Source organism: Asterias amurensis, chromosome 1, assembly GCF_032118995.1.
Source record: "Asterias amurensis chromosome 1, ASM3211899v1".
NCBI lineage: Eukaryota > Metazoa > Echinodermata > Asteroidea > Forcipulatida > Asteriidae > Asterias > Asterias amurensis.
Genome location: NC_092648.1, coordinates 32,201,236 through 32,226,313, shown reverse-complemented (window position 1 = coordinate 32,226,313; position 25,078 = coordinate 32,201,236). Strand labels below are relative to the sequence as shown.

Here is a 25,078-nt window from a genome sequence, read left to right as displayed (position 1 = left end):
AAACATGGCGGAAGATGTTAGGCACGAAGACAACAGCTCCGTGTTATGATTTTGTTATTGTTGCAGAATACTGAGGGTTTCGTGTGAGTTGAGTGAAGTCCATGAGCATGGAGGATTCGGAAAAAACTCCGGAAGGCAACGCAATGGATATTGTGTCGATGGCATTTTCAGATGTTTCGGGAAACGGGGATTTGATGGAGGTAGTAACCGCTGTTTCTGACCCCGTAGCGGACGGCCAAGCCACCGTCACCGAAGACGGTGAACACAACGTGCATTGTGTGGAGAGCCAAGTCGAGGAGGAAGTCTTAAATCAAGGGGATTTAGAACAGCCCAGACAGATTGAGATCCCCCTTCCCCATAATGCTATAATCACCGTGAATGATCAGGGGGAGCAAATCATTGAATTCCCACAAGTTGTGACACAGGATCCTGATGAAAATTGTGTGATAATTGAGCAGCAGCCTGATCAAACCTGCCAAACTTCAACGAGTGATCTGCAGCCAGTGCCCCAAGAAGGAGATGAAGGGGTATTGGCTCATCATATAACCGAAGGCGGGAATGGTTTAGAAACCCTAACATTTCATGACCAAGGGCAAGATGTTGTGGACGAACCATGTGTGGTACCGGTAACCATATCGCTCACTGATGTGCAAAAGATTCAGGAAGCTGTCAGCAGTGCCGTGCCTGACAACATCATTTCCAATGATGCCAGAACAAATCAAGTCCCACACGGCCATGTGGTAACAACAGGCATATCGGGTCTCTCCGCCAATTCATTGCTCGGTTCATTCGCGAATATCATTCACACATCAACGGTGTTGTCGAACTCGAACAATGTATCGCAAAGCAGCAGTTCAGCTTTTGCTTCTCCTGCCAGTGCCAGCACAACTACCACAAACAAAACCCCCACTGCTGGTGGATCCGTGATCTCAAGCAGTCCAACCCCTGCAGCCCAGTTCATCCACAATGGGACAAACCTGCAGCAAATTAATCTTAACGATGCTGTCTTACCCCAGACAAGCCTGAGCCAATCTGTATTAAACAATTTACAACCAGTCAGTGGAAGTCGGTCAGTACTTAATAATGCCAACAGCAGCATCGTCAACCTTACGGCGCAAAGTCAGAAGCCTGATTCCACTACGCTTGGGAATCGCAGCGTCTTCTCTCCAATGACCCTGACCATTCGAACCCCTCCTGGGTCACCTGCAGTTAATCAAACACTCATCAATAGTATCGTTAACAATACAGAAGTCCAAGCTCTACTGAAACGTAATCCCGGGCAGCCCATCACAATTGTTAGAGTTCCTGAAGATCCATACGAAAAAAGAAATAGACTCGGACTGAATGCAAAAATAATAACAACAAACAGTAGTACGTTTAATACACCAACAAACAGACCTGGCCGAGCTCGGAAAGATGTAACCATGCTTGGAAATAACGCGGCTGCAAAAACATTCGCCGGTAAAAAACGCAAAAGGCAACCAGGGACAAAGGTCCCAAAGAAAGAAGTAGAGTATGTACCCCCACCAGGATGGAAACCGGTGAAATCTCGCACCCGTTCGGGTCGCATATCCCGTCCCCCTTTGTACCGGACTGAAAATTTTCGCACCCTTCCGCTTGTTGACAGGCAAGATAGTCAACCATCCGATGATGAAGAATTATCAGATCTCGAGCCAGCTGAACCAGTGACGACAACGCAGGGTGGGCGCCTGAAGAGCTTCAAATGTCGGAGTTGTAGTAAAGCTTACATCGGCCGGGCGGGTCTTGCACGACACCTTATGGCCGAGCCTCTACATGGAAGTATTGAGGAATATGAACAGTCGGAGCCGACAACGTCATCAAAAGCAGAGTCGCCTTCTGTGGATGGTGTTTCTAATAATAAACCTGTTGATCAAACAAACAGGTTATTTTACTGTTCACTGTTTCTCCCCATTTTTTATTACTCTTTTATTTTCCTTTTTCTGTGCCTTTAAAAGTCAAATACTGGTAGAAAAACTTCAGGATGGAAAATCATGTAAAAAAATTGGAGAAGAACAACAGAGTTTTATTGAAAGGGTGATTGCTGGTGGCCTGGAGTTCAATTTCTGAGAGGGCAAGGCCAGTTTAATATTTTGCAAAAGGCGCATTAAAGGTAGTGGACATTGGTAATTGTCAAAGACCAGTCTTCTCACTTGGTGTATGTCAACATATGCACAAAATAACCAACATGTGAAAATTTGTGCTAAATTGGTCTTCGAAGTTGCGAGATAACAATGAAAGAAAAAACACCCTTGTCACACAAAGTTGTATGCTTTCCGATGCTTGATTTCGAGACCTCAAATTCTAAATCTGAGGTCTCAAAATCAAATTCGTGGAAAATTACTTCTTTCTCGAAAACTACAACACTCCAGAGGGAGCCGTTTCCCAAAACGTTTTATACCATCAACCTCTCCCCATTACTCGTTACCAAGTAAGGTTTTATGCTAATAATTATTTTGAGTAATTACCAATAGTGTCCACTGCCTTTAAAAAACCTAATGTATTGTAGGGGCACCAAGGCCAACGCCAGTGCAACAGAAGCCATGGATTCCATGTTATTCCAGACCTGTAACAGGAGAAAGTGTTGTTGCACCATGCCCACAAAATGGATAGTTCTATATCTGGACAGTACTAAGTTCACTTGTAAAAAATACACTAACAAGCCTGTTAAAGGAACACATTGCCTTGGATCGGTCGAGTTGGTCTTTGAAAAGCGTTTGTAACCGTTTTTTATAAAATGCATATGGGTAGAAAGATGTAAAAGTAGAATACAATGATCCACACAAACATGCCTCAAAACTGCGTGGTTTTCCTTTTACTTCGACGACTAACACGTCGGCCATTTATGGGGGTCAAAATTTTGACTCCCATAAATGGCCGACCGTGTTAGTTCGCACAGTAGAAGGAAAACCACGCAATTTCGAGGCAAACTTGTGTGGATCATTGTATTCTACTTTTAAAACATCTTTCCAACCATATGCAGTATAAAAAACGGTTACAAACGCTTTTGTTTTGACCAACTCGTCCGATCCAAGGCAACGTGTTCCTTTAATGACCTCAAGTCTAGACCCTAGTGGAGTCTCTCTCAGGCGGAACAACAACACAACACACTGTACAATGTGTGTTGCATTGTCATTTAGCCTTTGACTCTGATTTTTGTGATTTATACCATCTGTCCTTTTGCTGTTTTTAGTAGAAAATACTGTGTAAACAAATCTTTGCTAAGCAAACAAGTTTGGGAGCACCACTTGCACCAGTTGAAACAATGGTAAAATTTGTGGAGTGTGGCTGGTAACTTGTTTCTCGCGGTAGCAAGGTTTTTCTGTGCTTAGGAAGTTCTCATGCTTGCTACAGGCTTCATGAAATTGAGCCCTGTTTGCAACTGCTAATTATACTTCCTCATTTATTATTAACAATCTCACTTAAATCATATGAAACTAGGATCACATTGCTTATAGAAACACCTTTGACTCTTTTGATTTTCTTATTTTATCAGTGAGGGTGTCGTTGATCGTCTTTTGGAAGACTCCAAAAGCCCTGTCACTGGTCCCCCATCGCCAGATAAGCAACCAGAAACAATAGGGATTGATACCACCGAGTCCGCTAAAGATGATACGCCAACAAAGCGCAGGAAAGGCCGACCACCATTCAGGCCTGTAATGACGGAGACTATGTTGAACATCAGAAAGAAGGAAAAACAGAAAGAAAGCTTGAGAAATGTGAGACAACAATCAGTAGTTTAACATTAACCCTCTTACTCTTGATCTTATTTTCCAGTGAGAAGGGTAAGTAGGTAGTTTTTACAGGCCTGTATGCTTCATTCTTGAAAGGGCAAGGGCACCAAGGCATTTTCTCTTTGGTAAAGGGCACCCTTTGAGGAAAATATTAATTTCTAGGGCACCAAGGCAATGACCAGGGGGCATGGAGTCAATTGCCTTTTTCCGTGAAGTATCAGGCCTAAGTGTAGATTTAACAAGCATATAAACATGATAAATGCCTTAAACAACTCAACACCAAGCCAGATGGAATCTGATGGTGAGATTCATGCCCTGTCTTAATGTTGAGTATGGTTCATTTGTACAATACTGACATTGAGGTCTTTCATGTGAAGTATCCAAATCCCACAATGAAATTGTTCCATCCTTTCCCCTCTTTTGAACTTTCAGTATAACTGGTTTAATCTGTGTTCATACCCACCATGGCCAAGACTGTTCAGTGTTTGCCATTAACTTTTTAAGTGACTAACCAGCAGGACCAGGTAGCTTGTCATTTCACTAGCCCATCACCCTTTTCACTGGTCCATATTTTCAAATGAAATAGTGAAGTTTTGAAAACTGAACTAGCTAGCCGGAGTACTTGGAGTGAATTTTGACTGGCCCTCTGGGCCCAATTTCATAGAGCTGCTAAGCAAGAAAATTTGCTTAGCATGAAATGTCTCTCTTCATAAAAACAGGATTACCAACCATATTTCATTTGGTATTTAGCTGTTGTTTGCTTATCCTGAAAATCACGGGGAAATTTGGTTGGTAATCCTGTTTTTATCAAGGAAGAAATGTCATGCTAAGCAAATTTTCTTGCTTAGCAGCTCTATAAAATTGGGCCCAGGTGTTTTAACTGGCATTTGGCTAGAAGACCACTGTTAAGGGAGACAATGTTGTTCCAAAGGAATCTCTTACAAGAAAATCATCTCTCCAACCCTTTTCCAAATCATTGTTGTTTTAATTCTGCTAATACATCATTATATATCATTTTTAACGGCAGACATTGGGATTTTTAAGCAATGAGGACTTAATGGACGTGTGTCTGCCACGTCTGGCCAGCACCCTTTCCCCGTGGGAGTTTCTCCTCAGTAAGGCAGAGATGACCAAGGACAACTCGTCAGAGGTGCTCAAGGTTCTACAGCTGTTTGAAGAACTGGTGTCAGAGGTCAGGGAGATGGCTTTGAATTGCTTAGAGAAGGTATGTTAAAGAGTTCATAGTTGTGGGCTGATGAAATGGCTGAATGGGAAGCAGGCATTTGAAATTTCTGTGTTTACGCAGATATCCAGTAGGAGTGTTGATTGTGTATGGTGTTGATGCACCACAACCACATGACACATTGCAGGCCGGAAGAGATTATCTTTCATTCAAATCTAGGGGTGGTTGATTTTGAATGGTCAGACAGTAGGAGGGTTGATTGTGTACTGTTTAGATGCACCACAATACTACACAACATGTTGCAGGCTGGCATTACTCAAAACTGCAATGGATGATATTGAATAGTCAAACAGTAGGAGGGTTGACTGCATTCTGTATAGATTCGTTCACCACAGTGGATGGCATTGAGTGGTCAGAGGGTTAACAATGCAGCACAACCCAGTAGAGCTTGAAGTATAATTGTTCAGATATAAATAAGTAAATAAAAAAAAACTAAAACATCGATACAACATAAAGATAATTTTAATTTGGTTATAACTTTGTTGGCAAACTTAGGTGGTGAATTTAAGAGAACTTTGAAAGATTCATTTGAAAGAGTATAACTTATATTTTAAGTTTAAGAAACATATTACAAAATGTTGTATTCCTTTTCTCTCCAGGCGGACGACAATGAGCAGGATACGGAAGGAATATTCCTGGATGAGGATGATGACTTGGCTCGCGTCCTAGACTTTGAGAAAGGCTGGTATAAAGTTAGCGAACCCCCACCAGGGGCTACAGATGCACCCTTCAGGTTAGCTTCAAAACACATGGATTGAGATGTTAGACTTAAATCTCATTTAGCCTTCGAGAAAGATTCGCTAGGGTCGAGACGTCATACCATCAACTAATTTTTGTACTTAATAATAATGTCGACTCTTATATAGTGCAATTCAAAAGAATGATCATTACGCTTCAAACATTATTACCACCCTGGTCACTGGGCAAAATATTTCTTTCCTTAAACCATCTCAGCTGTCCGTGGAGTATACAGACTGTGCTGCCAATTATGTAGCCCACTAAGCAAAATTTGCCTTTCCCTGGACGGCCTCTGCTTGATAAAATAATTATTGAAGAATTAAAATAAAATATATAAATAAAAATTATTGTAAACTTTAGGTATAAGCTGTTAGAAGCAGAGGGCATCGCCAGCACCTTGAAGAGAACAGTTGAGGTCATCTCCAAGGATGACGTCAAAGATTCCGCAGAACCTGAGATGAAAAAGATGAGACTTGAGAAGGATCAGGTATGTGTTGCCTTGACCACCCAGTGTTCTCTCCCCCATACGGAGCATGTCGGGAATTATTAATTTCATAAAACTCATCAAATTAAAACCATTTATTATGCTCCAGAATAAACATTACGGCATTGTAAAGCAAGATTAACACCAAGTGAAAAATGTTCCCAAGATATTGATTCAATTTAGCATGCTGCTGCCAATTCTTGTTTTTGAAAAATCCTTGTGAGAACCCTGCCATCTTGACGACTACTTTCAGTTCCAACACTAGGGTTTGTTGCAGTTTGATGGGGACCCCTGTGCAAGTCTTGCACTATATCAAACATACAAAAACAAGTCAAACAAATACTACAGCTTAATTTATGAAATCAAACCTTCATTTTAATTTATATTTTTTGAAAAAGAAATTGCTCATAGCAATTTGTAGCAGGTCGTTGAATTTGTGGAAGTCTATTGTCAAGCCATGAACCACAAATGAACTTCCAAAACAAATAATAATAGCCTAGAAATCAAAAGTTAGAGACGTTTTTCTTTTATTTTATAATCTTGGGATGCTTGTTAGTACTTTGTCTTTTTGGTTGATTTACTCTGATCACAAATATCATTTTTGGTATCTTCCTGTCAGGCCTCTGTTATCCCACAAAAGCCGGAAGCATCTCCAGAGGGTGGGACCTCCATCTTGCAGCCAGTCAGCAATCATGCCAAAGAAGAAGGCAATGCTAGCAGTGAAACATCAGTAAACACAGGAGAACTAAACATGGAGAAGGTGTCAGGAGTCGAGTCGGATCAGCTGGAGGTGAATCAGTGATTTAAAAATTAAGAAGAAATCAGTTTGTGAATTATTTTATATTCATTTTGGTTTTACCCATATACACTGATGTGTGTTAGCACTAACATGAGCTTGCACGCCCAACATGCGAAGACAGCCGGTTTTAAACAGTTTTAGCTATGTCTTTATCAGTCATTTAAACACCCCAAAGTGACGTGCTCTCCACCAGTAGGGAAAGCGAAACTGTCTGGGGTATTTAATTATGAATACTGTTTTAACTAAACTCTTCATTTTTGTTTACAGTATTAAACAACACTTTTTGCACCCAATCTTCTTTTTAATGACAGACAACCTCGCCTAACTTGAAGACAAATCAAGAAAGTGACGCATCTCGGATCATAACAGCCATAAACCCAAGTGCACAGACATCTGACACCGTAACCCCCATGGATCAAGAACAGCCAACCGGGACAGAGCCATCTGCAGTGCATAACCAGGCATCAGGCATCACAGAACCATCTATACAGGCACAGTCCCCCACCCTGGTGACTCCTCTGGATTCAGAGCAGCACACTACTACTGAAGAGATGGGCGAGAGCTCTGGCGGGAAGCAGTGGGCGGAGGAGGGCGAAGCCATTCCCTCGGAGATTGGGGTGGAGTTTGTTCAGAGGGCGGAAGAGCTTTCAGCCCTCGCTGCATCTGCTACTGATGACCAGGGTGAAATGAAGGTATGAGCATGTAATTTTGACTAGGGTTTGCCCATAACCTTTTAGTGACTAGCTAGTGGGATCGGTCAGCTTGTCATTTCACTTGTCCCCCAGATTGTTCTCCACCTTATGAGTAGTGTTGTGGCTAGACCATCTTTAGTGGTGGGCTCTAATTCCAATTTAGTCCACCAAGGGCAAACAGTTCAACAGAGTTATTCATGTTTAGATATGGGGGCCATTATTGAGCACTATTATACTTTAGTGCAATCTGTGAGAAATCTGTGCTGGGCAGCAAAATGTGTTTTGCTCAGAGAGCTGGGCGAAATGTGTTAGTTCTGGACAGGCCCGCCCGGCAACGCACACCGTTGCTACAACACTGTCCATGATTCATACTCAATAGGGATGCCTTTTAACACTGAATTAGCCAGCCAGACCATTTGGAAACAATTTTGACTGGTCTTGGGTTGATATGTTTAACTGGTTAACCCTTTAGCACGCATACTGTACGGAGGCGCCCTGCGTATAGACCGTATTGAATATGACGTCACCGTTCAAATATTTGCCCTACAAGATGGCGTCTGCCAGCGTGTGCGTGTGTGTGTGCTTGCTTGTGCCGTAGAAATCAAACCAGGAACGCTGCATGCTGCATGTTTCTTTGATGTACGCGTGTAGACGCCAATGTGTTTGACCTACAAGATGGCGACTTTCATAGCAAAAAAGGGGTTATTCAATACAGTCTATTACCACGCATACCGCCCATACGTGCCCACGCAGTTTGACATGGGTTAACCAGTTAATCGCAAACAAATGTTGAAACGATCAGACTCTGCTGTGTTCATCCAGGTAAGCCCCTGGCATGAGCTAATTGATGTCAACTTCCCGAAGCATTCATTAGGCTAAAATCCTTGAGCAAGACAGTTCAATAATTGTTGTGTCATACTTGTTAATTGATTGACACCTACTCTTAAAGGCAGTAGACACTATTGGTAGTTGTCAAAGACTAGCCTTCACAGTTGGTGTGTCTCAACATAAGCATCAAGGAACAAACCTGTGAAAATTTGAGCTCAATCTGTCATCGATCTGCGAGATAACAATGAAAGAAAAAACACCCTTGTCACACAAAGTTGTGTGCGTTTAGATGATTGATTTCGAGACCTCAAGTTCTAAATCTGAGGTCTTGAAATCAAATTCGTGGAAAATTACTTCTTTCTCGAAAACTATGGCACTTCAGAGGGAGCCGTTTCTCACAATGTTTTATACCATTGACCTCTCCCCATTACTCGTCACCAAGAAAGGTTTTATGCTAATAATTATTTTGAGTAATTACCAATAGTGTCCACTGCCTTTAACAGCACTTCGATGAAAAAGTCAATAATGTTACTTCCTTTCAAAAAGAATATATGCACACCTCATTCTAATTGTTCATATTTTTTTGTTCTAGGATGCGCATCAGCCTGAGCAGGCCCATCAAGAAGAGACATCGGTTGTAGTCCCAGAAGGAAGTACCATCATGCAAATGCAAGACGGAACGTTCCTCGTCCAGCGGCCAGACGGTACAGCCATGCAGATTCACACTCCAGAGGGGATGACCATCGAGACGGTGCAAGAGTTATTATCAATGGAGGTCGGACAAGGGTAACACCCCCATTGGATTTGACTATAAGACCTATGTATATTGTTCACAAACACAACCTGCGCAGTTGAATGATTTTAAGAGTACTTTTCTGCTTGCTGGAAAATGGTACCAAGAGTAGAAGGGTTAAGAATTGAATGTTAGTGGATGTACACTTACATTTTCTGTCAGACAATGGCCGATTAGCTGTACAAGCAAAATATTTGGGTTTGGTTTAAAGAAAATATAAAACTACTTATGACAAATATTCATGAATGGATCGGAGAGCTATGAGGATGTTCACAAATGAAGAGGAAAAAGTAGACAAACCGGGTAGATTTCCATTTTGTACGCAATCTTAAGCATTGGCCTATGCCTGGTTTGTCTGCTGCCCTCTAGTGATGTAATAGTGACTGTGGTTGTACAAGAAATATAATCAATATCTGAAAGTTTGTAAGGTGGTAGATTCTCAAAGGTTGGGTCATAGATTGGTTAGTACTCCCAAAAATCTATTACCAAAGACTTACTTGGTGAGAAGCACTGTTGCTGTTGGTTGTATAATTTATTTTGAGAAAAGATTCCCTTCAAAGTAATAATATAATAATAATAATAATAATAATATCGAAGTCTTATATAGCGCACGTATCTACCAAACAAGGTACTCAAGGCGCTGAGTATATAGAAACTTTCAGAAAGATAGGTTATTGCAGTGATGAATTTTGAGACCCAATTAGTTAGCACCTTATAAGGGTTTTACAAGGTGCTACGGCGCATTAAGCAGCCACAGCCAGGAACACCGGGGCGAACCCCCTTCTCTTTTCGATAAGTGCCCTGGGTTCTTTTACATGCGATACACAACACATGGGACCAACGACTTTACGTCCCATTCGAAGGACGAAGCAATGGTTAAGTGTATTGCTCAAGGACACAGTGTCACGGCTGGGGATTCGAACCCACACTCTGCTGATCAGAAACACCAGAGTTTGAATTTGGTGATCTTAACCGCTCGGCCACGACCACTTCTGAGGAGCGATTCAAGCATGAACTGTTCTCCACAAGTAATATGATTGGGATAACTTTTCACCCACAATCATTTGAATCTTAGAAGCGATCCTCTGAGGAGCGATTCATGCATGAATTGTTCTTCAGATTTGTGAGTGTTCAACCCTTTAGTAGCCATACCTGTTCAACCCTTAAGTAGCCAAGTCTGTTTCGCAAATGCTGCTACCAGAGATGTGGTTGGTACTCGCTGTCAACTCACTAGTCGTGGATGGATTCAACATTCTTGTAAAAATACCATGACAGTTTTGAGCTGTTTTCTAAGCAATAGTAGACAATGAATTCAGCTGAACCTTTTACTTGTGACCTTAATTGTATCATGAATTTTGGTTTTGCCTATAAATAAGCATTACAGTAACAGAAACCAATCTATGACTCTAACTTTCCTTTTTGTAAAGGTGTGTAGCAAAACTAAACTGTGTATAACTATGGCATGCACCCGTACAATTTAAAGCTTCACTGTTGCTCCTCTGGTTATGAGCTTGGGCAAATGTCACACAAGGACTATTAGTTGACTAGGAGCTGATATTGCTTCCAGTATTGAGTACCAGTTAATATCAGCTGCAAGTTGACAAATAATGGTCATTGTGCGAACTTTGCCTTGGATTCTTCCTGGTGAGAACTCATCAGATTTTGTTCAAAGTTTGTTAACTCTAGTCCTAGTTAACTCGCTCACAATGTAAGCTTATGGACTGTGATAAGAGTGGTATGTTTGGCCCACATGATTAATCGCTTTGGAAGTGCCAGGCAGGGAATTACACAGGGGCAACGGAGGCCATGGTTTCTGTTGGCTCGGGTCTTGGCCTTCAAAAGTTTCCAACAGACTTTAATCATTTCCATTGGAAGTGCCCTTTGAAAAGAGAAAATGGTCATGTCCTCTCAAAATTAAAAAATCCAGATCCGATGTGCATATAATAACAAACCTGTAAAAATTTGAGCTTGATTGGTCGTCGGAGTTGCGAGATAACTATGAAAGAAAAAAACACCCTTGTCACTTGTGGGCTTTCAGATGCTTGATTTCGGGACCTCAAATTTTAAACTTGAGGTCTCGAAATCAAATTTGTGGAAAATTACTTCTTTCTTGAAAACTACTCCACTTCAGAGGGAGCCGTTTCTCACAATGTTTTATACTACCAACCTCTCCCCATTACTGCTACCAAGTAAGGTTTTATGCTAAGAGAGCAGAGTCTACTTGTGTTCCAAATTTGGTTTTTAATTCAAGAAACACTGAAATAAAATAAACCAGCTGGTTGTTCATTTCAGCTGAACGAAATTCTCTTTTGAGCATGACGACAAATCAAGCTGTCATTAAAGTTACTGCCCTGATCAAAATAACCTTCATCATGAATTAATACAAAAAAACTGTCTGTTTTTAATAGAAGGATGATGTTCTTATTTTGGAATGGTGTTTGTGTACAGTATCTATACCTACAGAATACTGTACTATGAGCTCAAGCCCCCGTCCCACCAAAAAAATTAATAAATCAAAGTGTTTATTTGTTTTTTGGGGCTTGCAATTCGCATGTATCGGCTTGATATGTTAACTTATACATGTGGAGAATTCTTGCCCTGGCATCCCTCCTTGGATCGAGATGCGTGGCCATATTAAGAGAAGATTCACTGCATTGGATCACTTCATTTTGGTCAGTACTGTCTATTTGGGATGTAGTTAGTACGCTTGGTTTGGTGTTTGTGTGCATGAAGTCAATGTGCGCTTAGTATCGGTAGCAACAAGCTTGGTATAAACTGTTTGTAAATAATCAAAATAAAAGCAATTTTACAGTAACTATGAGCTTATTGACAACAGAAGCTTTACATCGAAGACTCCAGACTGTTTAGGGTGTTTTCTAATTTTATATCTTGTCTGATAAGATGTTTCTGTGAGCATGGAACAAATTATACTGTGTAGACAGAGTCTAAGTTAAGAAAAAAATCTCATGAATTTATTTAAATTACTGACACCATACTGAATCAGATGGCAATTGTAAAAAAAAAAGAATTATATCAAATTTCAAAGAATACATCATAATAAATAGATTTTGATTTGCCTGATTGATAAATAAACAATAACCAAAGGATAATAACCAATTCACAAATCACATTTATGAGTTACTTTATAAAAGAGTAATCTAATAAGAGATGCTGAAAAAATATTTATTTGGGAAGACTTTTTATTGAAATGTTACTTAATGTAACTGAAAGGCATTGGACACCTTTGTCAATTGTCAAAGACCAGTATCCTCACATGGTGTATCCTAACATGCATAAAATAACAAATCTGTACGTTGTTTTACTCAATTGGTTATCAAAGTTGCAAGAGAATAATGACAGGAAAACACCCTTGTTGCACAAATTTGTGTGCTTTCAGATGCCAGGGGTCTTCTAATGTTTGAGTGAAGAGTTACCTCTTTCACAAAAACTATGTTACCTCAGAGGGAGCCGTTTCTCACAATATTGTATACTATCAACAGCTCTTCATTGCTTGTTACCAACCAAGTTTTTATGTTAACAGTTATTTTAAGTAATTACCAATAGCGTCCAGTGCCTTTTAGATCCAATTGTTCTACCTGTCACCCTACTAATTCCATTGTAGGTTGCCAGAATAGTGTTTGGGAGCTAGTGTTAGTTAGGGGGCCAATGTTGATGTATAGTTGGGGGCCAGTGTTGGTTGTGGAGCTAGTGTTGGTTGGGGAGCCAATGCTGGTTTGGATACCAGTGTTGGTTTGGATACCAGTGTTGGTTTGGATACCAGTGTTGGTTGGGATACCAGTGTTGGTTTGGATACCAGTGTTGGTTGGGATACCAGTGTTGGTTGGGATACCAGTGTTGGTTGGGATACCAGTGTTGGTTGGGATACCAGTGTTGGTTGGGATACCAGTGTTGGTTTGGTAGTTGGGAAGCCAATGCTTGTTGGGGAGTCAATGTTGATTTAAGTAATATACATGGGACCATAGTGGTCACTAAATGTTAGATTACGCACAAGACTTGCACGGTTTATAGCAGAAAAATCTGCACCGAGATGACTTGAAGAATTGCCTGCAAGTTTGCCTACAATAGCAGTGGTTCCGAAAACTGTTCATTCGATAATTGACTGTAGTATCGTTCTGAATTTGCCTAAACTTGTTCAGTTTAAAACGAACTTACCATATACAAAACTAGGTATTTGTTTTTTAATTAAGGAAGAAATGACAAAAGCAGGGCTTGAACCTGTGACCTCCTGATCAATTGGCTAGCACTCTACCAACTAAGGTATCTAGCCTTGATCTTGGGGGCCTCCCTATTTTGACAATAGGGAGTTTTCGTTTTCTACGATGGATGGTTCTGCGACGATTTTTAAGCCACATGTTGTCTTTTTCAGCACAACGAATATTCATCCCAAATACTGTTGTAGAAATTGAGGGACGACGGTCCTCAAAGCTGTCACATGCGCACATGACGCCAAATGTCATCATTACCGTCGCAGAACCATCTGTCGTCGAAAAGTCCCCAACATCTTAGACTGGCGCTCCTAAACAAAGATGTACGCAAATCTGGAGGTCACAGATTCAAGTCTTGCTCAGACGGGTGTTCTTTGTTCAGCCACAAATTATTTACAAATTTACCCAGTCAGTTTCCCTTGTGGGAAGACGCATTTTGTAGTCATGTTACAAAATACATTAAAATCAATGGTTTTAGGGGAAGTAGTTGAAGTCAGAGAATAGACTCTAAGGTGTGGATTTGCACGTACAATCTTATCACCTCGATTCTACACTTAAGTCCAGTCACATTGATAGCACTAAATCCTTACCAAGGGTAGTGAGGGAACCAGTCTCTCAACATCAAATCATAGTATTTGGCTGGTAATTCTTTCTTTTACAACAACAAGCAAGTTTAGACTGTGCTTTAAAAAAAACTTGCTTTTTAAACAGATTGGTAAAAATTGTTACCATTCCTGCAGGGTTAAAGAGTTATCTCCAAATACAACTTTGTGAAAGTCAATAATCAAAATGAAGCAATTCAACGATTTTGTTTATCTAATTTAAATAATCATTCTGTATGATGAATGTGAATTTTGTTTGACTTAATTAAACACATGTGGTAGTTTTTTTGTGCTAAGCAGCTTTTGCTCATTATTTTGTCTCTGTGACCATCAATAATTGATGTTCTGTAGATACTTGTACATTTTGCTTAACGTACATTATTATTTTGTTTGTTACATTTTAAGTTCAACGGTGATGTATATCTCGATTTGCGAACGTAATAAACTTGTCATGAAAACATTGAGCTGATAAAGTGATTCTCTTTTCAATTGTACCCTTTTCCAGCTCATTTCTTAAACTCATGTTACTAGTTGCCTACCTCCTCTGGTCCTTCTGAAAATTTGAGTAAACACAATTTTTTTTAAAAAGATATTAAAGATATTTTCTGTAAAACAAAGTCTTAATTCAGGCTCCAACTGCGATGACAGCTTTTTCTTAAATTCAAAACGTTTTCCAAAGCGTACAAAACATAGTATAAAATCTTTATAATTATTAGGTTGATTTTTTTGTAGGCACATTCCAAATTCAATCTGTACAGCCATGAGGTATTATCCCACCTCTGCAACCAATTATCTGTGGAGCTATGTTTCCAAGACTGTTGGCTTTTACTTCCGAAAGTTCCATGTTTATCAGCGAGAATGTTTTACAGCGGCTAAATTATAAGTAAACATGCAGTTCATGTTAAATGCCTGGTGTAAACAATTCATTGACTTCAGCTGCCTGTTTCATATTGCTTAAAATTGTTAGTCGACTATGGTAGCCAATCGAGTACCGAGCTTCGATTTTGGTAATATCCGATATATGATATATTTTCTATGATAAGATACAAATAGATTTCTGAAGTTTCATTATAATCCTTATAATTTGATGATCGTATTGCACACTAAAATCATAAAAAGTGACTGTTGAATGTGGACATTTGTTTTACCAAGCCACACCATAAACCATTTTGTGAGACTTTGAGCTCTCCTGGCAGCACCATTTTGTATTTGATCTATTTTGTATGAAGTGATACAAACAAATTTCTGATGTTCAGCTGACATTATAATCCTTATAATTTGATGATCGTATTGCACACTAAAATCATAAAAAGTGACTGTTGAATACGGGTATTTGTTTTACCAAGCCACATTATAAGTTATTTTGTGAGACGTTGAGCTCTCCTGGCAGCATCATTTTGTTTTTGATCCATTTTGTACGAAGTGATACAAACAGATTTCTGATATTTCAGCTGACATTATAATCCTTATAACATATAATTTGATGATCGTATTGCACACTAAAATCATAAAAAGTGAGTGGTAAATACGGACATTTGTTTTACCAAGCCACATTATAAGTTATTTAGTGAGACTTGGCAGATGTTCTGGAAGCGGCGTCATGTAGAGAGTGTTCTCATCTTCTGAATCAGACTCAACCTTGTCAAGGAGCAGCTTCTCATTCTTCTGCCCAAAAACTATGAAGAAGAATAAAACAAAAGGCAAACAGAAAGATTTAAGAAATGATGCATTCTCATGGTTTTCAAAAAACTCTTTACGAAATTCAAATTTGAAATAAAATAAGATAAGACAATGTAATGTTTTGACAATGTAATGTTGTGCAATCTGGAGCCAACCATGGCAGAAAATGCTGGGTCAAACACCCTACTCTTAATGACCAACGACTTGACGTCCCATCTGATAGCCAAAGCAATAATGGTTAAAGGCAGTGGACACTATTGGTAATTACTCAAAATAATTATCATCATAAAACCTTTCTTGATTACGAGTAATGGGGAGAGGTTGATGGTATAAAACATTGTGAGAAACAGCTCCCTCTGAAGTGACGTAGTTTTCGAGAAAGAAGTAACTTGATTTCGAGACCTCAAGTTTAGAATTCGAGGTCTCGAAATCAAGCATCAGAAAGCACACAACTTCGTGTGACAAGGGTGTTTTTTCTTTCATTATTATCTAACAAATTCGGCGAGCTCAAATTTTCACAGGTTTGTTATTTTATGCATATGTTGAGATACAACAAGTAAGAAGACTGGTCTTTGACAATTACCAATAGTGTCCACTGTCTTTAAGTGTCTTTCTTAAGGTCAAAAGGTGCCAAGACTGGGACTTGAATTCACACTCTGATGTGATCAGTAAACCCACAGTGCGCTAGAACACTCAGCCACAAGTAGAATAAAACTGTCTCATCATCAACAAAAATTTGATACCCATGGGCAATTTTTCTCCTTTTGTAATGAATGTTTAATTAATCTTTTATTTTGTGTGATCTGAATGTGTTTTAAAATTGTAAATTCATAATGCAATTCGGTCGTTTGACCGCAAATATTTGAATGTTTTTAAATAAAGGAACAAAAGGGTAGGCCGTTTAAAACCGGCAGGGCAACGACCCTGCAAGGTTTGAAACGGCAGTTTAAGAACGAGTCACTACTCATTTATTCCCATTCATAAATGCTTTTTAGGTTTAAAGGCGTAATAAAGTAAAAAACTCTGTACGTTCGTGTGTTGCATTGTTATGACTGAGATGACAGTTTTCAGATCCTAGTCTAGGTGCAAGCAGTTCTCGTTTTCCTTTCACACACAGCGCGGCCAACTCACCGACAGCGCCTGCATCGTCCGTAACGAGATATGCTTTGCACCAAGACTAGCGCGTAGTATCTGAAAACAACCGATTATAAACAGAGCTCCAGCTGTTCATTATCAACTGTTTAAACACCCCCACGTGACGCGCTCTCCACCAATAGGAATAGCGAAACTGTCTGAGGTATTTATGAATAAATCATAAACCATGAGTAGTATTGACAATGATTACATTTGTCAGGCAGATGGAAAAACAACAAAATGAACAAATCTCTGGTCAATTATCAGAATCTAATCTTGACATTTTGAGGACAGAGGACAGGAGGACAGATGCTTTTATGACAAGAAATAATGTGGTGAAAGTTTTTTTCTCGACTCAGTAAGGTGTACTCACCATTTCTACCCCATCGTATTGATTTCTTCATGTCATACTGCAGCCAACTGTTAATAAAAAATATATGTTATAAATCTGACAACTAAAACAATTGCTTAACAAAGCAGCACATTGACTGCAATACGACAACATTACTGGATTCAGGCCAGTCGTCTAGCGGGTGTTTCAAGCCATGTGGTCTCATTTTATGAAATGAAAATAAGAACAACTACTTTACCTTTGTACTTGTAAAAGGAATCTGATTTTTCTCATGGTTTAAATTATTTTAAAATGATTGTAAGTAAGGAGAGGGTCAGGATTAAGACCACACTTTTCAAAGTGTGGCCATTGTAAGTAAATGTCAATGCTGTCAAAGTACCAAATTTCTGACAAGTCCTTACAAAACAGGCTTTGAAGTTAATAATAATAATAATAATAATAATACTAATACTAATAATAAAAAGGTATTTAGGCCTATATAATAATAATAATAATATCAAAGTCTCATATAGTGCACATATCTACCAAACATGCTAGGCCTCGAAGGGCTTAACACAAAATAAAACTACATTTACGTAAAAAGCAACACGTAATACAGAAAGCACAATTAAAAACCACACAGAAGACAAATTATTATTCAAAACTAAACAACACCACAAGGAGCAAAAAATAAAAAAATTAAGTTCAACATTTCTCTGTAGTTTTGCACTACTCACTTTGATGAAGTACATTCTAATAGAAAAATAGGTGAATAGGGAGTATTTGAGGAGTTGAGACTCTTTCCTAACATTCATTAAAGGTTTCTTAATCACATGGCAACCAGGCAAAAGGCTGAATTGAGTGATTCAGAACATCCCACATTGAAAAAAACTTTTAAAACAAACAATTATTACAATTATACATTCAATAAATTGCATGTGCATTCAACATTAAAAAGGGAGTTGCACACATACACAAATATATATACATTAATCATTAATTATTGAAATTTACATAAAAAACTACCTGAAGGGGAAAACAATAAAAAGATGTTAAAATCAAAGAAGTTATGCTCAGGCATCCACTTGGATAAGGGTCATTGATGAAGAACTTTCACTGGCGATTACCATTAAAAAAAAGGGTCAATGCTACATGTAACACATTGCCAGTTATCACTCCAAATCTGCCACGAGGCACTTGGTTCTGCACCTTGGGTATTCGGTTCATCAGTCACAGCAAGAACACTAAAGGGCTGTCATAACAATCAAGTGAAACTCACCAATTTGCTGAAAATGTCACGCCCGTTTTCATCATTGAATGAAAAAATTAAGGAGAGCAAAAAATACTAGAGGCTTATAAGATGTTGGATATTTCCATCGCCTAGAAGGGCTGTGTTGTGTTAGAGGGACTGGATAAGTTTATCAATCCAGGCTGGATAAATAAGACATTAAAGGCACTGGACACTATTTGGTAATTACTCAAAATAGTTGTTAGCATACAAACTTACTTGGTAATGAGCAATAGAGAGCTGTTGATAGTATAAAATATAGTGAGAAACGGCTCCCTCTGAAGTAATGATTTTATTAAGGAAGAAGTAACTTTCCACGAATTTGATTTCGAGAGCTCAGAATTAGATTTTTAGGTCCCGAATTAAAGCATCTGAACGCACACAAATTTGTGAGACAAGGGTGTTTTTTCCATTATTCTCTCGCAGCTTGGACGACCAACTGCGTTTAAATTTTGACAGGTTGGTTATTTTGTGCATATGTTGAGATACACCAACTGAGAAGACTGGTCTTTGACAAAATTCCCAAAGGTGTCCAGTGTCTTTAACACCACATACAAAGTGTGGACCTGAGAAGTGAATAGGTCCACGTAATGTAGGGACTTGAAACACATGTTGACTTACACATCTCCACACACACAACAAGTGTTGATGAATAGGATTTTCAGAACAAAGGAAATGTCCACAGAATGACTGCAAACAAAGTTGTGTGTGTTTTAAAGTCAAGTGGGGAGTTCGGGCGACGCCATTACCTTTGAATTTTAAGTTTAAATGCATTAAAAGCTGAATACTCACAACATGATTATAAGCGATATGAGAAACACAGCGGCCATTATAAGGAAGGAAAAACCAGGCCAGATGTGAAGAGTGGCTGGATACAGTGTGTTGAAGAGAAGAGACCCGGCCATCTGGCAGAATATATCCAGGAATGATGTGCAGGCAAACATGGCACCTATATAGAACAAAAATGATACAATGTAAATTCATAAATCCCACAGTTTATCCATTCTTATATTTTTACCATTGCGAAGTGACCCTTTCAGCTACTGCTTCTGGTCATTTTGTTTGTTTATACCAATAATAAATAAAAGTTTTTTATTTAAAAAAAAAGTTGGGATGTAAAGCCGTTGGTCATGTGTACTGCATCCAGGGAAATCATAGATTGAGTGCTTCAAGTGCTTTGGTTTAAACTACGACTCCTGGGGTGATCCTCGGCATTTTCTATTTTCATATATCCGGGAATGATGTCAGGCAAACATGACGCCTGTTGAAAAAAATAATACAATGTTGGGATGTAAAGCTGTTGGTCATGTATATTGCATCCAGGGAAATCATAGTAAATAGGACAGCTTCAAGTGCTATGGTTGAATCTACAACTCCTGAGGGGAACCTGGCCACGCTCTATTTTCATCAAACCTTTTTCACATTGGGGTATGTTGTATTATGTACATGGGGTCTACTTTGTGTGCCAGGCATGTCATTTGTTTCTTGGAAAAAAAGTAGGAACCTTTTGGTTGAGTAAAGGGATGACCTGTATGGTGTATGCTTTCAGAGACTTCATGCTAATTAATAACAATTTAAACGGCTCCCTCTGAAAGATGGAGTTTTCGAGAAAGAAGTAATTTTCCACAAATATCTCAGAATTAGATTTTGAGGTCCCAAAATCAAGCATCTGAAAGCACACAACTTCGTGTGACAAGGGTGTTTTTTCTTCAATACTATCTCGCAACTTCGATGACCAATTGAGGTCAAATTTTCACTTTTTTTTTTTTTTTTATGCATATGTTGCGATACACCAAGTGAGAAAACTGGTCTTTCACAATTACCATTAGTGTCCAGTGTCTTTACGCTTTAAAAAAACAATGCAGTTCAAAATGGGAATAAAAGTGTTGTGACTCGGTCTTCAATGGCCATTTAAAACCTTACAAGGTTATGACCAAGCGATTATCACAAGGCTACATACCTACCTGTTTTTTTTAGCACCTGCTTTAGACACCATCGCCACTCTTTTATTCCCTTTATGCACAATTCTACTTACCAAATTCATTTGGTTCAACCAACTGCGCCTTGAAGGAACTCAGGACTGCACCAGTAAAGCCAGAGAGACATCCAACAAGAGGAACTGAAGAAAAGAAACATTTTGAAAACTGAAAAGAAATAACAGGAGAGCAAAAAACATCTTGCAGTCCAAACATAGAAAAGGAATAATAACAAAACATCCTTAAAGCCGGCCTCAGGTTAACCTACAATTTTCCTGCGCTCGAAACAAACCATCAAAATATGCTCAGGTCACAACAACTGAGAAATCGTGAGCCTGCGATTGGTTCCCGACCGCCGGGATCATGTCGTACAAGTTTAAATAGTTCTACTCTTGTGACTGTTTATTTTTTTCAAACGGCGACTGTTTCAGATTGTCTCAAAATCATTGCATTTTTTTTTTAAGTTTTTTTTTATGCAAGTCGCCAGACACACAAGGCCTGAAGGCCACTTCAAGGTGTTTTTTTCCAGAAGCCGTTGCCACCTACTCCTACGGCTGAAACAGGGTTACCCCCTTTAAAGTCCATACGGATGTAGGCTTGGGTATCATCAGTTACGCTCAGGTGGTAAATAATTGCCGACTCAAAAGTTCCCGACGGTCTTAGCTCAGGTGCAGTGTGTTCATGAAAAGTCAGTCGCCGACTGTTTTTTGTTGACGCAACGTCGACCTGAGGTCGGCTTAATGGCACAGGACACCTTTGGTAGTTGTCAAAGACCAGTATGCATAAAACAACAAATCTGTGACAATTTTGGGTCAATTGGTCATCAAATTGAAAGATAATATTGAAAGAAAAAACACCCTTGTTGCACAAATTTGTATGCTTTCAGATGCCTGAGAAAGGCCTCAATTTTTTTCATATTCAAACACTTTCTCAAAAGCTACATTAGAAGTCATTTCTCACAATGCAATGGATTTTTGGAATTAAAAATAAGTTGCGAGTAGTGTCAAAGTTGCAACTATTTGAGCAGTAAATTTCACAAGAAGACCAGGCCTAGACTTGACCACAACAAGCTTAACTCACCCATCATCATGACTCTGGTGTTCCTTGCGAATGCCACGTTGACAAAGCTGAGCATGGTGGACATCACGCCGATCTGTGCCAACACAAGGTCCTTGTGTATCGCACGTTCCTTCCCAATACACCAAAACAGTAATGGTAACACCGCAATTAGGACAGCCCCTTTGAGAATGTTCTTCAGCGCCATGAAGAAACCGATGGTAAAAGCATCCCAGCTCAGGGGAGAGTGCTTGGAGAAGAGAACCAGTAAGTCCATTTCACCTGGATTTAGAACAAATTTAGCAACATTAAAAAATGTAATAAAAAAAACCTGCACAAAACATCTCTATGGCAAAATAGTACTTCTGGAGTTTGTACGTATACAGGTATTAATAATAGGAATGGTTTTAAAACATTGCATCAAACATGGAGGAAGAAAATTCCTCCATGCATCAAAGCACCTTTTACTTTTATGACCCCTGTTCATTGGGCCTGAAGCATCCCTGAAACCGTTTCAACTCCTTTGGGGTGCGCCCAGCACCAGCAAGCTAATGGGCTTACAGGTTACTAATCGATCACATAAAAATCCTCTAGGCCTACCTTCGAAGGTACCCATATAGGCCTACTCCTAGTTGATGCGAAGCTATAGTGTAGTGTCTTGCTCTCAATGAGTGTCGACACGACCGGGATTTGAATCAGCACTCCGATGACTTAGCCATCAGAACTTGTTCTAGACACTCGGTCAAGACACGCTACAAAAGGTGGTACTTGCTGTGACACAGTGACAGCTGTAAATCAGCAAATTCTATAATTTTACAATCTGATGGGCGAGCGAAGAATCTTTGCGTGTGTATAGCAATATAATTTGTGATTGCATTTTACAGGTAAAATGTTTTACCCTGCAAACAGTAAGTGGAAGCCACATTGATGGAAGGTCAGACTTACATCTTCAGATTGCACGCAGTTTATCAGAATCATCATTTTTGTACAAACTTTGTACAAACAGAGCGCAAATGTGCAGATTGCGCACACTTTTGCTCTTCCAGCAGGTTCAGCTAAAATTCGGCAGAGCGCAAAACGCTTATTGCGCACAAGGGGGGAGGGGGGGTTGAGCTTTGAAAAATCTCACGCATAGCTGGCGTCTGGACTTGGCACCTCTGCAAGGTCCCTGTATCAAAGCAGCACCACAACAACGGGTCTCATACATACCTGACATTCCAATAACGCTAAGTAGGTTGATTATTTGAACAGTTATCAAATATTTTCTCTTCTTTCCTGGCCTTTTTGCGAAGAAAACAGTGAGAGAACGGCGCATACTATCAAGGATGGGACCGAAGCACAAACACCATCTTGGTAGACACCCAGACCCAACTGGCTTATCCTTCTCATCTAAACCACGTCTGTGTTCCACTTTCAGCGATTCGTTCAAACAACAAACGATGTACAAAATGATCACAATTTGAATGAGTAGTACAAGTAGGTAGATGGCGGTGAAGCCATGTTCTAGATCACCCAAGGAGCCTGCACAGAGGAGTCCAACAGTCCCACCGATGAAAACCATAGCCTCTAGGATGCCGAAGCGTTTGGTGCGAGAGGAGTGGTCAGTTATGTCGGCCATATAGCTCACGATTGTCACATAGGCTGCTCCTATACTGCCGGTCATTCCAACAGCTAAGGCAGCAATGATAATGTATCCTAGGGGAGTGGTTATGTAGTAAGAAGTATATGCAAACACTGACGCAGAAATGGCTGTGCCTATGGGGGGAAGGATCATGATGTTCTTGCGGCCGACGCGGTCGCTTGTGGCTCCGAGAAACATGGACATAAATGCGCCCGGAATGTTTGTGCAGATGTTGAAGAACAGAATCCAATGCGAGGCGCCTGTCTGGACTGCATCCTCGGCGGCTTTGTCGGAGCTCAGATTGGCGCACACTGTGTCGCTGTAGCTTGTCGAGCAGACCTTCTTGATGAAGAAGAGTTGGTTTGTTGTGAACATGATGAACATACTCATCATGTAGAGGAAGAGAACAGGCTCCACGGTCACTGACGCCATCTTGCTGTCACGGTCAAAAAGAAAAAGGAATGTCACTGTAAACACGCCAAAATGGAAAAGATTTTTAAAAAACATTTGGAGTAGCTACAGAACAACTTATCCCCTCAAAACTCAAGACTAACTTGAGCTGGAAAACCAATGAAGTGTGATGCTCAACACATACAAGTAGTTGTGGCTTGGGTTGGGAGTTTCCCTAGAACTACGAGGTTCATTCTGTTCTCAACTAACGTGAGATGATAACAGAACAAACCTCATAGTTCTACCTAGGAGTAGGGAGTTACAGGGTTATTCGGTGACTTTAAGTGTGAGTGTAATCAACATTTTTTTGTACTCAAATTATAGTTCTGATTGGAAATGCTCATTGTTTTTGTATCTTCACTGATACCTAGTTTTGTTTCTGAATTTTTTTTTAAAGGAATAGTTCCATCTGAAGATGGAAATAAGGTCACAGGATTTTTGAAGCCATGCATGGTGTACTGTGCAGGTGACAACCATGTGAAAAGTTTCAAGAAGTGATGGTTCTAAAAAGAACAAAGGAACTCTGATTGAAATGTATAATGTGCAATGGACGCAATTTTAGCGAGTAACTTATTCTTTTGATGCAACAATAGATTAGTATGACAGATTAGTGCAGACAACTTCACCATTGCTACCAATGATACAACCTGTAAACTAATAACTAGTCCACACAATTTTTTATCAATCCATTTCACTTTTTTAGTTTTGTTAAAATGTTATAAATATTAATTAAACCGCACATTTCTTGCAGTGGTTGTTTTTTATTTAATTTTTGTATCCATCAACAGTCCACACCGAACCAGAATGAGGCATAAGATCATTTTAACTCAATAACTTACTGTCCAATCATCAGTTAGTTTGTACATGGAGGTTTAATAAAGCATTCATCATTATCATAAAGTTTTAACAGTCCTTTATTTTATGATAACTTCTAAGATTGCACTAATTTGCTGCCCACTTTGACTGTATTACACCGAGACGTCTAACAGCTTATTGCTAGGCATAATCAGATCAGTCTGGTCCACTGCAAAAAGAGCAGTCAAAGCAAAATCTGACACACGGACTGAACCAAAGTCTCCCACAAATGTCTGTTAAAAACAAACGTAACTAATAAGAATGTGGTATGCTTGCTTCTGCAAATGAGGAAGTTATTCAAGGTAAACAATTGTAGTAAATTTTAAGTTTTTTTATAACGTTTAAGCCGCTAAATGTACAAACTTACTCAAAGTTTCCTCGCGTTTGCAATCAGTTGTGTTGTTAGTGCGGTTGTGTGTGTGGGATTATCTTTTGCATGCGCACTAGACCATGCCATACCACCAGAAAAACAGAATAACACACTACAGCTGTACTGTCTCATTCCTTGAAATTTTTGGGGACAACTCGAC

The 25,078-nt window shown here is 39.5% G+C and overlaps 3 protein-coding genes across 5 annotated transcripts in view; 2 read left to right on the top strand and 1 right to left on the bottom strand.

The window, feature by feature from the left end:
• Positions 1-15: 15 nt before the first annotated feature.
• Positions 16-15,693, top strand: LOC139937041 (uncharacterized). The gene is made up of 8 exons (XM_071932007.1): positions 16-1,903; positions 3,515-3,737; positions 4,780-4,977; positions 5,595-5,728; positions 6,094-6,220; positions 6,837-7,007; positions 7,328-7,708; positions 9,129-15,693. The coding sequence occupies exons 1-8, from the start codon at positions 102-104 to the stop codon at positions 9,324-9,326; spliced, it is 3,234 nt and encodes a 1,077-aa protein (XP_071788108.1). The 5' UTR covers positions 16-101; the 3' UTR covers positions 9,327-15,693.
• LOC139937052 (proton-coupled folate transporter-like) lies at positions 14,202-25,076 on the bottom strand. Of its 2 annotated transcripts, none has more exons than XM_071932042.1 (7): positions 24,916-25,076; positions 22,832-23,679; positions 21,647-21,904; positions 20,626-20,709; positions 19,383-19,539; positions 17,345-17,391; positions 14,202-15,833 (listed from the first exon to the last, which is right to left on the bottom strand). In XM_071932042.1, the coding sequence occupies exons 2-7, from the start codon at positions 23,673-23,675 to the stop codon at positions 15,718-15,720; spliced, it is 1,506 nt and encodes a 501-aa protein (XP_071788143.1). In that variant the 5' UTR covers positions 23,676-23,679; positions 24,916-25,076; the 3' UTR covers positions 14,202-15,717. The 2 variants fall into 2 exon arrangements, with proteins under 2 accessions (XP_071788143.1, XP_071788135.1); XM_071932034.1 differs by lacking the exon at positions 24,916-25,076 and adding an exon at positions 24,533-24,644.
• LOC139937021 (uncharacterized) overlaps positions 24,665-25,078 on the top strand; it is a 30,677-nt gene continuing 30,263 nt past the window's right edge. For both annotated transcript variants that reach the window (XM_071931994.1, XM_071931966.1), the window contains exon 1: positions 24,665-24,850. The gene's annotated coding sequence lies outside the window, so the exon portion shown is untranslated. The remainder of the gene's footprint in view (positions 24,851-25,078) is intronic.

Bases quoted from the DNA above. Each gene is read 5' to 3' on its own strand.
- LOC139937041 (XM_071932007.1), top strand. From the start codon at position 102: ATGAGCATGGAGGATTCGGAAAAAACTCCGGAAGGCAACGCAATGGAT. The intron at 1,904-3,514 runs GTTATTTTACTG...TTATTTTATCAG, and splicing joins CCTGTTGATCAAACAAACAG to TGAGGGTGTCGTTGATCGTC. The intron at 7,008-7,327 runs GTGAATCAGTGA...TTTTAATGACAG, and splicing joins TCGAGTCGGATCAGCTGGAG to ACAACCTCGCCTAACTTGAA.
- LOC139937052 (XM_071932034.1), bottom strand. The intron at 20,710-21,646 runs GTGAGTTAAGCT...TCTTTTCTTCAG, and splicing joins CACCAGAGTCATGATGATGG to TTCCTCTTGTTGGATGTCTC. The intron at 15,834-17,344 runs GTGAGTACACCT...TCTTCTTCATAG, and splicing joins AATACGATGGGGTAGAAATG to TTTTTGGGCAGAAGAATGAG.